At 59.2% G+C, this 15,121-nt stretch overlaps 5 protein-coding genes across 5 annotated transcripts; 3 read left to right on the top strand and 2 right to left on the bottom strand.

The window, feature by feature from the left end:
* Nucleotides 1-47: 47 nt before the first annotated feature.
* On the top strand, nt 48-1,731 carry A1Q1_03874 (vacuolar transmembrane protein, Tms1p; the record flags this gene model as incomplete). The annotated part of the gene is made up of 3 exons (XM_014322299.1): nt 48-201; nt 253-326; nt 367-1,731. 3 exons carry the CDS (start codon nt 48-50, stop codon nt 1,729-1,731), a joined length of 1,593 nt encoding a protein of 530 aa, XP_014177774.1.
* A 176-nt stretch (nt 1,732-1,907) lies between these two features.
* A1Q1_03873 (cAMP-dependent protein kinase) lies at nt 1,908-4,233 on the bottom strand (the record flags this gene model as incomplete). Its single annotated transcript, XM_014322298.1, has 4 exons — nt 1,908-3,036; nt 3,080-3,732; nt 3,803-4,005; nt 4,047-4,233. The coding sequence occupies 4 exons, from the start codon at nt 4,231-4,233 to the stop codon at nt 1,908-1,910; spliced, it is 2,172 nt and encodes a 723-aa protein (XP_014177773.1).
* A 772-nt stretch (nt 4,234-5,005) lies between these two features.
* On the top strand, nt 5,006-9,949 carry A1Q1_03872 (uncharacterized protein; the record flags this gene model as incomplete). Its single annotated transcript, XM_014322297.1, has 1 exon — nt 5,006-9,949. One exon carries the CDS (start codon nt 5,006-5,008, stop codon nt 9,947-9,949), a length of 4,944 nt encoding a protein of 1,647 aa, XP_014177772.1.
* A 2,446-nt stretch (nt 9,950-12,395) lies between these two features.
* Nucleotides 12,396-14,276, top strand: A1Q1_03871 (uncharacterized protein; the record flags this gene model as incomplete). The annotated part of the gene is made up of 1 exon (XM_014322296.1): nt 12,396-14,276. One exon carries the CDS (start codon nt 12,396-12,398, stop codon nt 14,274-14,276), a length of 1,881 nt encoding a protein of 626 aa, XP_014177771.1.
* A 24-nt stretch (nt 14,277-14,300) lies between these two features.
* On the bottom strand, nt 14,301-14,672 carry A1Q1_03870 (uncharacterized protein; the record flags this gene model as incomplete). Its single annotated transcript, XM_014322295.1, has 3 exons — nt 14,301-14,315; nt 14,362-14,444; nt 14,486-14,672. The coding sequence occupies 3 exons, from the start codon at nt 14,670-14,672 to the stop codon at nt 14,301-14,303; spliced, it is 285 nt and encodes a 94-aa protein (XP_014177770.1).
* Between the last annotated feature and the right edge of the window lie 449 nt (nt 14,673-15,121).

The raw sequence follows: 15,121 nt of genomic DNA, 5'->3' as shown, positions 1-15,121 counted from the left end.
CGTCATTTTTCACCCAACCTTATCACTCCCTCACCCTAAGCCCAAGCATGCTCCGCCGACCTCGGCCTCATCCGCCTCCTACCTCTCCTCACCGGCTCCAACAGCGATACATCACCATGGGAGCGCTTCTCTCGATCCCCATCATCGGGGGTGCAGGAGCTATCGGCAGCTCGATTTTGAGCTGCTTCGCGGTCTGCATGGGTGAGTTTCCCCATCTCTATCCTTAGTGGCAAAGGTAACTGACGAAATCAGGTGGAACGGCCGCGTCGGCGTTCTGCAAGAGCTGCAACTGCAACAGCTCGATCGCGACCCGTGTCGGCTATGGCGTAAGCTAGGATTCACGTGTCTCCAGCTGACGTTTCACAGCTCATATTCGCGCTCGCGGCGATGATGGCGTACTTGATGCGGACCGACATCATGATCAAACAGCTTGAGCGGCTGTCATGGGACTGGATAAAGATGGATTGCAGCGGGGGCAAGTGCTACGGCCTGCTGGCGGCGCACCGGTTCCTGTTTGCTCTGACTCTGTTCCACATCATTCTCTCGATTCTCCTCATCGGCGTGCGGAGCACTAAGGCCAAGCGCGCCGCGATCCAGAACGGCTGGTGGGGACTCAAGATTATCGCCTACCTCGCCCTCTGCTTCATTGCCTTCTTGATTCCGAACGAGTTCTTCATGTTCTACGGCGCGTGGATCGTACCGCTGGGCGCGTTCGTGTTCATTCTCATCGGTCTCGTGCTCCTCGTCGACTTCGCGCACACGTGGTCAGAGACCTGTCTCGACAACTGGGAACGCACAGACAGCAACCTGTGGCAGTTTATCCTCGTCGGCTCCACTTTCGGTCTCTACGCCGCGACGCTCGTGGTCACCATTGTGCTCTTCGTCTTCTTCTCTGGCGGCGGCTGCGGCCTCAACACGTTCTTCGTCACTGCCAACCTCGTCATGACCGTCGTCGTGACCATCCTCGCCATCAGCGGACCAGTGCAGGAAGCGAACCCCAAGAGCGGGCTGACGCAGGCGTCCATGGTCGCGGCTTACTGCACGTACCTGACCTCGTCCGCGGTCGTGAACCACACGGACGACGGGCACTGCAACCCGATCCAGAAGGCGACGAGCGGGACCAAGACAACGACGGTGATCCTGGGTGCCCTCTTCACCTTCCTCGCGATTGCGTACAGCACGACGCGCGCCGCGACGCAGTCCAAGGCTCTGGTCGGCAAGGGCCACCGCGCGGGCGCGATCGCGCTGCCGGAGGACGACGACGCCGAAGTGCGCCTGGTCACGAACCAGCCCAAGGGCCGGCGCGACGAGATGCGGTACCAGGCCATCCTGGCGGCCGTGAATGCGGGCTCTTTGCCTGCGTCGGTGCTGGATGAGCCCGAGGACGACGAGGACGAGATCGACGGCATTGTCGGCGAGGACCGCGACGACGAGCGCGCAGGCACCAAGTACAACTACTCGTGGTTCCACGTCATCTTCGCCATTGCCGCCATGTACACGGCCGGCCTGCTCACCGACTGGCAGGTCGTCAGTACCGAGCCCGTCGCACACCCCTCGGACCCGAAGGAGCAGTTTGCATCTGTATTCGAGAACAAGGACCAGGACGTCTACATCGGCCGCTCTGAGGCGACCATGTGGATGCGCATCGTATCCTCGTGGATCTGCTACGCGCTCTACTCCTGGAGCCTTGTCGCGCCCCTCGTCATGCCCGACCGTTTCGGCGACGACTAGTGATCGTCTGCTGAGCTTCCTGCCTGTTTCCTCTTCTCGTCCCATCTCTTCATTCTTCATTTTAGAGAGAAAAGCTTGTCGCCAAATCATTAGACAAAGTGTATTGATGCATGTTGTGAGCCTTTGCTGAGTATGTTGAATGGAATGTACAACGGGGTCTTCTATAATACAACTGTTCACTTGCTTGGGTACCGCGACTGCATGTACCCGAGGCGTTGCTCGAGGTTTGTTAAGCTCTCTTCGAGTGAGCGGTGCCACGTCTCAAGCGACGATAAGCGATCGCTGCCTCCCGGATCAGTCGGGGCGATATACGGCGGCGGGGGCTGCTTCGCCTTCGCAGCGAGAGGGCTGAGGGGCTCCCTCGTCGGGCCCCTCTTTGGCGGCGCCAACCCCTTCGCGGATCCCGCCGACTTGGTAGATTCTGTGCTGGCTGCGCTGATCCCGCTGACGCCACTGATGCCGCTGATTCCGCTGAGTCGGCTGACGGGACGCGAGGGAACGTTCTCCTGGTCATTCTCTGTCGTCTCGGTCAGCCTGGACAGGAAGGTCTCGTCAGTCCGGCTGGAGCGGGACGCGGTGCGCGAGTGCCGAGACCGGCTCGTCAGGCTCGAGTGGCTCATGAGACTGGGTGTACGGCTGCGCCGGCCCGTGGTCGTGTCGCGTGACATAGGCGTCGGCGTCGGCGGCTGCTCCTTCCCCCACGGCACTGAGGCTTGCGATGACGCCGTCTCAACCGAACTGGGGATGACTTTGATGGTCGACGAGGCAATCTTCTTCCTAGCACTTGCCTGTACGCACTGCACGAGCTGCGCATACGCCTGCCTCTCCGATACGGGACGCGTGCGTGGGCACGAACGCGGCGCAGTTCGCGGCGCAGTGCCGGGCGTGGCGTGCAGGCCACCCTTGAGCGGCGTGAAGAGACTGGCCGGCGGCGCAGAGTGCTGCCGGATCGGTAACTGCGTCGTGGGGGACATGAGCACGGGCGGGCCCTCCCCGAAGAAGTCCGCAGGCGGGTCCCATGACCACCCCACCCAGCGCTCCCACACTGCCGGAGGTGCCGCAACGGACATCGACATCGAGAAGGACGTGATGCCAGGTGAAGAGTTGAAGAAGTGGTCGAACGTGACGTCGGAGAAGTCGTCGTCAAAATCGTGCATGAAGGACTCGGCGAGCGTCCCGAGGTCGATCGGCTGCGGGGCAATCTGAGGTGCGGGAGTTGGCTTCTTAGTCCAGTCCACGCCGAAGAAGAATGGGTGCTTGCGGATCTCAGACACGTCGGAGTGCCCGAGGCGTACATCGCTCGAACTCAAGAGTCTGCCGTCAGTTTATGTTTGATCCTGTAGCTTACCCTGAGAGCAGGCTTTTGATGTGAGGCGACAGGTGGTCGGGCATCCGCACATCGCAGCGGATGATACGCTCGTACGTGCCTCCGATGGACGGCGACCAGAAGGGTGCCCGGCCGACCGCCATCTCGTACAGCGTCGCTCCGAGCGACCACCAGTCAACGTCTGTGCTGTAGCCGGGCAGTTCCTCCAGGTCGCTCGGGCGAATCGTACGGTCCATTGACTCATCTGCACTTTGGGCCGCCTCTACCATGGCGTCCTCGGCGAGCTTGAGCACTTCGGGCGCAACGTAGTCAGGTGTTCCCGCAGGTAAGACGCAGTACTTGCGGGCGACGATGCCGTTCCTAGCGGGGGCCGCCGAGCCGAAGTCGGTGAGCCACAGCCGTCCGTCGGTCAAGAGCAGAAAGTTGTGGGGCTTGATGTCACGGTGTGCGTAACCCATGCCGTGCAGCCATGCGATCGCGCTGACCATTTGGCGGGCCCACCAACGCACTTCGTTCTCCGGCATCTTCCCCGTGTCGAGACCGGGCTCCGGGGGCATCTCGCACATGCGGTCCCAAAGGGAACCGCATGGCGCAAAGTCAGTGACGAGCGTGATCGATGTCGGCGCTTGAAAGCTGGCGATGAGGGAAGGGACAGGGGAGTTGGAGGAGGCGAGCTGGTGAATGTGCCGTTCATAAGACAAGGCGAGATGCTGTCGTCAGTTCGCGCCTCGGTCATTAGCTCACAGGTCCTGCGCGCACGACCATGTTCTTCTCCATAGTCTTCATAGCATAGATTTGGCCATTCAGCTTGCACCGCACTGCGTCCACCTGGATCGTTAACTCTTCCTCTACCAGCGCACGCACGGTTCCAAATTGGCCCTCGCCGATACGGCCTATGACTTCGAAGTCGCCCTTTTTCAATCGTAGGTTGTCCGCATGCTGCAGGGCTGAGTCGGTGTCAGTAGCTGGCCTTCCTCGGTGGACGCACCGTCACGCTGTTCCGGCTTTGCTTTTCGTCCGCTGATAGACCACCCGGCCAGAAGCAGCGCGTCCAGCTTGCAGCCGCGCACGTTGTCGTCTGCTCCTACAGCGAAAGCATCTTGAGGAGGGTCTGGCTGTTCGTCGAGAAGGTTGGTGAGGAGAAGATGCCGATGAGGGTAGGACGGCGGAGGCATGGCGGCCGGATGGGTGTGCTGTTGTTTGCAATCGGAAGTTGGTCTCACCCATGCATGCAACGAGGCGGCGGCGGGAAAGCAAAACAAGGCGCGTGCACTCAGGCGAGACCGGTGACCTACAGACGGTAGTCGGTCACGTGCCGAGCTTAACTGACGAAATGCGTTACTAGGGGTAATCGGCGGTTTAGCCTGTGGTGAGTCGCGGATTACAAGTGAATGGCGGCGGAAGTAGGGTGGGTGTCCCAGATTAGCATGTCTCGGCGATCATCCCGGCTGATGACTAGAGTCGGCCGGATCCGAAGCACGCTCGATAGACTCATTTTTGAGCAAGGAAATCCGGCGGCGGCGTCATTCACCGACCGAGCCCCGCATATCCTGCACACACACACGCACACCCCCGTGCTGCTGCCTCTGCGTCCACGCCGCTCCTGCTGCTGCAATCCATCCTTTCCATTGCTCTTTCTGTTCGAGTCAACTTTGCTATCCCTTCATCACTCTCACTCCCACGCTACTTGTCACACCTCCTTACACCTGACCACCGTGCCCCACTCTCTCGCCTCGGACCTTGCCTCACCCTCACCACCTTCAAGGCACGTACATCTTCTCGATCAGTCGGACTGAAGGGCTCCACTGGACCAGTCGTTCTGACCTGAAGCTCCGACCTCGACGTCCTTTCCATCAATCGATCGAGTCGACTCCGTCGCCCCGTCCCATCTGTTAAAAACAGGTGCTCTTGCTCGACGATACTTTCCCCTAATCATACCCTCTACTCATGGCTTCAACCTTTGCTATCGCGTTAACGGCGCTCATACCTTTCACCTCACTCGTCAGCTTCTCCGGATACCTCACCACCGCGGAAGACTCTCCGCTATACCTTCTCCTTCACCGGAGAGGTGTCCAACTACCGACCAACGATGGGTCTCTTCAACCTCAAGCGGATCCGTTCGAGATCGAGGATCCCGTGACCCTCTCAGATGGTGTCCCCGTCCGCGAGGACTCCTTCTGGAGGCATGAGCGTATGCTCAAGATTTGGCTCCTCGTCTCAATGGTCCCTCCGGTCATCTGTAACATCTGCCTGCTGATCTTCTCCCTCATCTCCTCGAAGGGCCTCGAAGAGCACGAGAGAGCTCGCACCATCCTGCTCCCCATTCTTTTAACGCCGGCTCATGTTATCACGGTCGTCCTCGCCCTCAAATACCTTGGACAGAACAAGACGAGCACGCATTGGCCCACAACATGGCACTTGTTCGCTGGTCTCTCGACCCAGTTCATCATTTTGACTTTCCTCGCCATCCTCCCGAGCACGCCCTACCCTCGCGCTCCCACGGACTTCATCCCTCACGCTTTCCTCAACTTCTCCCGCACGGATACCCTCAAGATGCCGCCCTTGACGTCCGTGGGGGTTCTCACGGCCCTACTTCCCGTGTTCCAGTGGTTCCCACTCTGGGCCATCATCAGCATGCGCCGTGGTCCTCCTCTGCACATGCCCATGAAGGACGTATACCCTGCCAAAGTTGTGGAGTCGATCCCCCCGGATGCCAAGGGTCTCGACCCGACTGTGCCGAATGTCTCGGGAGAGGCTCAGGTCACGGTCGTCGAGTGGTTCATGTTCTCCTACGCCTCTACGGTTATCGACAAGGCCAAGGTTAGCGACTCAATGGATGTCTGGGACCTGCCGATTCTGATGTCTGCGATGCGCGCGTTCCCGAACTACCTCGCCTTCAAAAAGGTCTATGGCCGCCGCCGCTCTCGCCTTGGCAAGTGGGAAGGTTACAACCTGCTCCTGCAGCTTGCCAAGGTCAATGCTCGTCTGCTGACGGCTATGGTTATCCTCACTGTCATCACTGCTGTCGGTTACTATGCCCCGCACAAGCTTCTGCAGTGGTTTATCGAATACCTTCAGGTCGACCCTGGACGCACCAACGTTGGATGGGGCTGGGTTCTTGCCTTCGGCCTGTTCATCTCTAACGCCATCATCTACATCCTGAGTGGTCTTATCTGGTCTATCAGCTCTACCTATCTTCAGGGACGCTTCAAGCTGCAGCTGAACACCATGCTGTACGCGAAGACTCTGCGTAAGAAGGATGTCGCTGCTGGCGGAGACGACAAGGGAATCGTTGGTGATGTGAAGGAGGAGGCCGCCAAGGCGAAGGCCAAGAAGGAGCGCGGCGAGGAAGACGAGGAGGAAGACGAGGAGGCTGTCTCTTCCAAGTCTCAGATTATGACTCTGTTCACGGTCGATGTCGACCGTGTCAGTGAGTTCATCTTCCACTTGTTCACGATCATCGACGCTCCCATCGAGATCCTCGTCGCCACTGGATTCCTCTTCCAGCTCCTTGGGACCTCTGCACTCTGGGGCCTGCTTGCCACCCTCATCTCGATGCCCCTCACCCACGTCGCTTCCAAGATCGTTGTCACTGCGCAGGACAATCTCATGAAGGCGCGCGACCAGCGTTCGGCTCTGATGAACGAGCTTCTTCAAGCCGTTCGCATGGTCAAGTTCATGGCATGGGAGCGACCTTTCGAGCGCCGCGTCAACCAGATCCGCCGCAGCGAGCTTTCCTGGCAGGCGCGAAACTACCAGATCGAGGTCCTCTTCAATTGCATCTGGGCTCTGACTCCGGTCATGGTCACCATCGTCGCTTTCATGCACTACACCCTTGTGCGCGGTGAGAAGCTCACGCCCGCCATCGCCTTTACCTCGATTGCGGTCTTCGACGAGCTCCGATTCGCCCTGAACGCCCTCCCGGAGATGCTCATCCAGATGCTCCAGGGCTTCGTCTCCTGCCGCCGTATTGAGAAGTACATGTCCCTGCCCGAGGTGCCCGACGTTGATCCCTTTGCTGGCGGCGACATCGTGCTCCGCAACGCTACCTACACTTGGGCGAAGGACGAGTCGAAGAGCCCCACCAAGTCTGCCGCTCCCACTCCTCGCCCCGACTTCTCGCTCGCGGACCTATCGCTCCGCTTCCCCGCTGGCAAGCTGTCCCTCATCTGTGGTCGTCTTGGTTCTGGAAAGACTCTACTTCTCTCCGGTCTTCTTGGTGAGGCCGACCTCGTCGCCGGCCAGGTCGAGGCTCCTCGCTCCAAGCCTGACGCTATGTCTCAGGCCGAGGACAAGCTCACGTCGGCGGAGTGGATCATCAAGGACAACGTCGCCTACGTGCCGCAGCAGGCATGGCTCCAGAACGCCACAATCAAGGACAACATCATCTTTTCCAGCCCGTGGGACCCCGTTCGCTACGCTCAAGTCATCGAAGCGTGCTCTCTGACTACCGACCTCGAAATTCTCGAGGACGGCGATGAGACTGAGATTGGCGAGAAAGGTCTGAATTTGTCGGGCGGGCAGAAGGCTCGTGTCTCTCTCGCTCGTGCTGTCTACTCTCGTGCCGGCGTTCTTTACCTCGACGATGTTCTCTCGGCTGTCGACGCCCACACCGCCCACTTCATCATGGAGAACTGTCTGCAGGGTCCCCTCATGGCCGACCGTACAATTCTGCTCGTCTCGCACCATACTGCTCTCGTCAGCCCCGGTGCCGCCTACATCGTTGCTCTCGAGAACGGTGATGTCAAGTTTGCGGGCACCCGTGCTCAGTTTGTTGAGTGTGGCCTGATGAAGGAGCTCGATGCCGAGGACCCGGAGTCTCAGCCGACCGCCGGCGAGAGGGCCGAGGAAAGGACGATTGAGGAGCTACCGGCTCTCAAGCACAAGAGCGTCGTTAGCCTTAGCGGTGCCGGACCTTCTGGCTCTGAGCCCGGCTCCGAGACTTCTTCGATCACCGACATCACCGACGACTCAATCCCCGCGGCCCCCGTCAAGACGCCTCGTAAGCTCATCGAGGACGAGAAGCGTGTCCGCGGCCGCATCGCCTGGTCTGTGTGGCAGCTCTACTTCCGCTCGCTCGGTGGCCCCATGTGGTGGATCTGTTTCATCGCCAGTATCATCATCGCCATGCTTGTTCCCGTTGCCGAGCGTGGCTGGGTCAAGTACTGGGCGGGCGCTGACGACCGCGATGGTCCTGCTCACACCGCCGTCTTCTACGTCGTAGGCTACGCCATCATCGCCGGCTCGGGCTGTATCCTTGATAACGTCGAGTTCGCTGTCACGTACATCGGCAGTCTGCGCGCAAGCCGCCTGCTTCACGCCAAGATGCTGCAGGCTGTTCTGTTCGCTCCCCTCCGCTTCCACGACACGACCTCGCGCGGTCGTATCTTGAACCGCTTCGCCAAGGACATTGAGGGTCTCGACAGCAGCATGGCCGACAACTTTGTCCGTACCGTGCGCTACGGCTGCAACGTCGCCGTGACTCTGACCACGGTCGCCTACTTCGGCGGATGGCCCTTCATGCTCGGTGCCGCGCTCACGATGATCGTCTACTACCGCGCCGGAAGCGTCTACGGGCAGGCGTCCCGCGACATGCGTCGCCTCGACTCTGTCACTCGCTCCCCGCTGTACTCGCTGTTCGGCGAGACCGTCAGCGGTGTCGCAGTTCTCCGTGCTTTCGGCGCCAGCACCGTCGCGCTCTCGCACATGATGCGCCTCAGCGACACGAACATCCTCTGCTTTTTCTGGACGTGGACGATCAACCGCTGGCTCTCGGCCCGCTTCAACATTCTCTCCTCGGCGCTCGTTGGCCTTACCGCCGCCGCCATGCTCATGGCGCCCGTGTCCGCTGCCACTGCCGGTTTCGCCCTCGCCTTCGTCTCGACGGTCATGCACAACCTGCTCTTCGTTGTGCGCCGCTTCGTCCAGCTCGAGCAGAGCATGGTCGCCCTCGAGCGTATCAAGGAGTACTCGGAGATTCAGCCCGAGGCGGCCGAGTACGTCGAGCCTGGCCCGCCCGAGGGCTGGCCCGCCAAGGGTGAGATTGAGGTCAAGGACCTCGTCATCAAGTACGCGCCCGATCTGCCCGACGTCCTCCACGGGCTCACGTTCAACGTTAAGCCTGGAGAGAAGGTTGGCATTGTCGGCTCAACGGGTTGCGGCAAGAGCACGCTCGCCCTCTCGTTCTTCCGCTTCGTCGAGGCGACGAAGGGCAGCATTGTCATCGACGACGTCGACATCAGCACCCTCGGCCTGACGGATCTGCGCTCGCGCATCATGATCATCCCCCAGGATCCCACGATTCTCAGCGGTACGTTGCGCAACACGCTCGACGTGTTCGACGAGTACAGTGACGCCGAGATCTACGAGGCCCTCCGCCGCGTGCACCTCTTGAGTGAGGATGCGACGCAGCCGCCGGCTCCTTCTGCCGCGTCGTCGTCTGAAGCCACCGTTGTCGGCGAGCGCAACGCCAATGTCTTCGCCGACCTCAACTACCCCGTCACGGAGGGTGGCGACAACTTCTCGACGGGCGAGAAGCAGCTGCTCTGCATGGCTCGCGCGATCCTGCGCCGCAACAAGATCCTGCTCATGGACGAGGCGACTGCGTCCATCGACGCCGAGACCGACACGATGATCTCGGAAACGATCCGGACCGAGTTCACCGACTCGACCATCCTCACGATCGCGCACAGGCTGCACACCATCATCGACTTTGACACGGTCATCGTCATGGACAAGGGCAGCATAGCGGAGATGGGATCGCCGTACGAGCTCCTGCGCAAGAAAGGGCGCTTCTACAAGCTCTGCAAGGCGACGGGCAAGACGGAGTTTGCCGCGCTCAAGGAGTCGGCGGACAAGGCAGAGGAGAGGCGCAAGAACGCGAAAAAGTAATGCGATAGATTTCTCCCAGTAAAAGCGTGCGCCACACACAACGCACACGAATGTACTCTTTTGTCCGGTTATAGGGGTAGATATGCTACCGATTTGCCGTAACACTGGAGGCTGCAGACATCGTCGAGTCACTGCTCACGTGAGCCTGACGGTTTGCCAGGAAGGGAAATGAGGGGCAATGCGACAATGGCAGGCTTGTTGCTCGCGCCGACTGGACTGACCGCCCCCCTTCTGCGATGTTTAGACCGAATATCGCTGCCAGTCACTCAAGCCGAGCTCGCTCCCCCGCCTATGCGGATGACTGCGGCACTGCGGCGGTTATCGAAGTGGACTATCCCAGAGCTCAACACTACCTTCGATAGCCTGGCCTTTGGCGGGAGGTAAGCCCGCACGTTGCACGTCAAGGTTCTTCTTTTGTGTTGTCAGTCCACTGAAGTACTTCCTGACCACGGGAGCCCACTCTCCTGAGGAGGGGTATTTCTGTACGCGGAATGGTCTCGAAAGCACAGCTGCTGCTTAGGACTGCCTATCTGAGGATGAGAATCACCCCTGCATCACGGTGAGTTCAGGCTGTGCAAGGTCCTTCAGGCGGACAGTAACACCCATTTCTCAGATTCTCAATAGGCATCTTACACTCAAAGGTGCTGGAGTTGGTCAGGCCACATAAACCAGGGTGCCATGGCCGGTCGAAGGACAGATCCCACCATAGGAGTAAAGGTCGAGAATCCAACAATTTTCGATTGATGATAACTTCCTAATCATTCCGATCAACCCCAAGAAAGTTGCAGCATGAGCACATTGCTTGGTTCACAGTTGTTAGGGCAACGTTCAGAAGCTTGCAAGTGGTATGGGTTAAGCAATGAGCGATTCAATTTTGTTCGCTACAGTGGAGTTCGACTTTCCGTGGTACCCCAGTTTACTGGTGCTAGGCTTTCCTCCCAATAAGTGTGGAGCCAGTCTATTACGATCCGGCTCGCACGAAGTGGGTGAATCGTCCAAGGAGGATGTGAGGTGCGCGGAGTGGGCACAACATACTCAACCTGTCGGTCACCTAATAGTGTTGCTGAATTGGGGAGTGGAGCTAAGCCAGGATAAGCAAACTCTGTTGAAACCATTGAATTTTGATGGGACGGAAACCCGGTCTACTGTCATGCGCCGTACTGGCGCCTGACCAACTCCAGCCGTATCCACCCATGCGTACGGCTATGTCTACGCCTACGCCTACATGAACGCCAGCATGCACATCAACGCTGGCGCTACTGTTCACGTCTACACCCACATTCCACAACTCCACCAGGCACACATTCCACAACATGTTTTGCCGCTATCGCTATCACTATTGTACACGCTGCTGTGCACACTAGTGCCCACATACAGCTTGCCATGTCCGTCAGCGTATACAGACACACCACCACCCCCACCTTTGCCACCCGTAGTCAGGACTGATGGCCCCTCCTGACAGATATATAAAGAGCTGCGTTGTAGACATCCTCTCCATGGATCTAATTATCTGCGGTACACCACACCTCCGCCATTGCTACTGCAGACCTCTTGACAAAACCCCACACGGAGTTTCAACCCAGCTCACCTCAAGCCGAGATCTCGACACTTGCCACCTCATGTCTCGACATCATCCCTCCTACCTTGGCCACCGCTACCACCCCTATCGCTTGTCTACACCTTCACAGTTAGGACGATCCATCCAAGCGCCACTCGCCCATTGAGCAACACTATAAGTTGACCAGCAGGTTCAGTAGATTGTGCCAACTCCACACGCCTCAAGTCCTCCTTGGACGATCCACCCACTTCGGGCAGCCCGGATCGTAACATCTACCCATTTTCTAACAACTGTCGTTGCTCTCAGATACTGTCTCCTTTTTCGTGTCACATGATTGCCTTTCCTCTTGTACCTTGGTTCCTGTCACATGTGCCCTCAATCCGTGCTGCGCGGGTGGACCAAGAGTGCTGTGCCGAAGCTAGATGATTCTCCAAAACGTGTAGAGTGCACCTAGATCTTGCAGAACTCCCATGCCGCCGAGCGATTTGCGCTGTAGCCGCCATCAGAGCAAGAGTGAGACTGTCCAGAGGACACTACGCCACCCACTCTCTCTAGTCGAAGGGTTCAATCAGGTAAGTCAAAGTAAGAGCTCATAGCCACGACGGACAAGAATGACATAGCTCAAGGAGTACAAACTAGATGGAGCACGCGATCAGTACTCAGCGCGAGATCGTGCGGAAGCAAAGTATAAGACGAGGGGCAATCACGTGACACGAAAAGGAGTTGGTGTCTGAGAGCAACGACGGTTGTTACACCGTCCACCTCGTCCACCCTGTCCACCCCATCCACCCTGTCCACCTGGTCAAGCTTCCTGGCTCCTGGCATCGACTGGTCATGGGGGGTTCCCACCAGTCAATGCCAATGGGGGGTTCCAACTAGTCACTGGCAATGGGGGGTTCCGAATACTCACTGGCAACGGGGGGTTCGGACATTGAGGGTCTCGACAGCAGCATGGCCGACAACTTTGTCCGTACCGTGCGCTACGGCTGCAACGTCGCCGTGACTCTGACCACGGTCGCCTACTTCGGCGGATGGCCCTTCATGCTCGGTGCCGCGCTCACGATGATCGTCTACTACCGCGCCGGAAGCGTCTACGGGCAGGCGTCCCGCGACATGCGTCGCCTCGACTCTGTCACTCGCTCCCCGCTGTACTCGCTGTTCGGCGAGACCGTCAGCGGTGTCGCAGTTCTCCGTGCTTTCGGCGCCAGCACCGTCGCGCTCTCGCACATGATGCGCCTCAGCGACACGAACATCCTCTGCTTTTTCTGGACGTGGACGATCAACCGCTGGCTCTCGGCCCGCTTCAACATTCTCTCCTCGGCGCTCGTTGGCCTTACCGCCGCCGCCATGCTCATGGCGCCCGTGTCCGCTGCCACTGCCGGTTTCGCCCTCGCCTTCGTCTCGACGGTCATGCACAACCTGCTCTTCGTTGTGCGCCGCTTCGTCCAGCTCGAGCAGAGCATGGTCGCCCTCGAGCGTATCAAGGAGTACTCGGAGATTCAGCCCGAGGCGGCCGAGTACGTCGAGCCTGGCCCGCCCGAGGGCTGGCCCGCCAAGGGTGAGATTGAGGTCAAGGACCTCGTCATCAAGTACGCGCCCGATCTGCCCGACGTCCTCCACGGGCTCACGTTCAACGTTAAGCCTGGAGAGAAGGTTGGCATTGTCGGCTCAACGGGTTGCGGCAAGAGCACGCTCGCCCTCTCGTTCTTCCGCTTCGTCGAGGCGACGAAGGGCAGCATTGTCATCGACGACGTCGACATCAGCACCCTCGGCCTGACGGATCTGCGCTCGCGCATCATGATCATCCCCCAGGATCCCACGATTCTCAGCGGTACGTTGCGCAACACGCTCGACGTGTTCGACGAGTACAGTGACGCCGAGATCTACGAGGCCCTCCGCCGCGTGCACCTCTTGAGTGAGGATGCGACGCAGCCGCCGGCTCCTTCTGCCGCGTCGTCGTCTGAAGCCACCGTTGTCGGCGAGCGCAACGCCAATGTCTTCGCCGACCTCAACTACCCCGTCACGGAGGGTGGCGACAACTTCTCGACGGGCGAGAAGCAGCTGCTCTGCATGGCTCGCGCGATCCTGCGCCGCAACAAGATCCTGCTCATGGACGAGGCGACTGCGTCCATCGACGCCGAGACCGACACGATGATCTCGGAAACGATCCGGACCGAGTTCACCGACTCGACCATCCTCACGATCGCGCACAGGCTGCACACCATCATCGACTTTGACACGGTCATCGTCATGGACAAGGGCAGCATAGCGGAGATGGGATCGCCGTACGAGCTCCTGCGCAAGAAAGGGCGCTTCTACGTCAGTGAGTTCATCTTCCACTTGTTCACGATCATCGACGCTCCCATCGAGATCCTCGTCGCCACTGGATTCCTCTTCCAGCTCCTTGGGACCTCTGCACTCTGGGGCCTGCTTGCCACCCTCATCTCGATGCCCCTCACCCACGTCGCTTCCAAGATCGTTGTCACTGCGCAGGACAATCTCATGAAGGCGCGCGACCAGCGTTCGGCTCTGATGAACGAGCTTCTTCAAGCCGTTCGCATGGTCAAGGGAACCGCATGGCGCAAAGTCAGTGACGAGCGTGATCGATGTCGGCGCTTGAAAGCTGGCGATGAGGGAAGGGACAGGGGAGTTGGAGGAGGCGAGCTGGTGAATGTGCCGTTCATAAGACAAGGCGAGATGCTGTCGTCAGTTCGCGCCTCGGTCATTAGCTCACAGGTCCTGCGCGCACGACCATGTTCTTCTCCATAGTCTTCATAGCATAGATTTGGCCATTCAGCTTGCACCGCACTGCGTCCACCTGGATCGTTAACTCTTCCTCTACCAGCGCACGCACGGTTCCAAATTGGCCCTCGCCGATACGGCCTATGACTTCGAAGTCGCCCTTTTTCAATCGTAGGTTGTCCGCATGCTGCAGGGCTGAGTCGGTGTCAGTAGCTGGCCTTCCTCGGTGGACGCACCGTCACGCTGTTCCGGCTTTGCTTTTCGTCCGCTGATAGACCACCCGGCCAGAAGCAGCGCGTCCAGCTTGCAGCCGCGCACGTTGTCGTCTGCTCCTACAGCGAAAGCATCTTGAGGAGGGTCTGGCTGTTCGTCGAGAAGGTTGGTGAGGAGAAGATGCCGATGAGGGTAGGACGGCGGAGGCATGGCGGCCGGATGGGTGTGCTGTTGTTTGCAATCGGAAGTTGGTCTCACCCATGCATGCAACGAGGCGGCGGCGGGAAAGCAAAACAAGGCGCGTGCACTCAGGCGAGACCGGTGACCTACAGACGGTAGTCGGTCACGTGCCGAGCTTAACTGACGAAATGCGTTACTAGGGGTAATCGGCGGTTTAGCCTGTGGTGAGTCGCGGATTACAAGTGAATGGCGGCGGAAGTAGGGTGGGTGTCCCAGATTAGCATGTCTCGGCGATCATCCCGGCTGATGACTAGAGTCGGCCGGATCCGAAGCACGCTCGATAGACTCATTTTTGAGCAAGGAAATCCGGCGGCGGCGTCATTCACCGACCGAGCCCCGCATATCCTGCACACACACACGCACACCCCCGTGCTGCTGCCTCTGCGTCCACGCCGCTCCTGCTGCTGCAATCCATCCTT

This window comes from Trichosporon asahii, assembly GCF_000293215.1.
Source record: "Trichosporon asahii var. asahii CBS 2479 unplaced genomic scaffold scaffold00070, whole genome shotgun sequence".
In the NCBI taxonomy this organism is placed as follows: domain Eukaryota; kingdom Fungi; phylum Basidiomycota; class Tremellomycetes; order Trichosporonales; family Trichosporonaceae; genus Trichosporon; species Trichosporon asahii.
The sequence above is the reverse complement of the archived record's forward strand: the minus strand, read 5'-3'. Positions and strand labels throughout refer to the sequence as shown.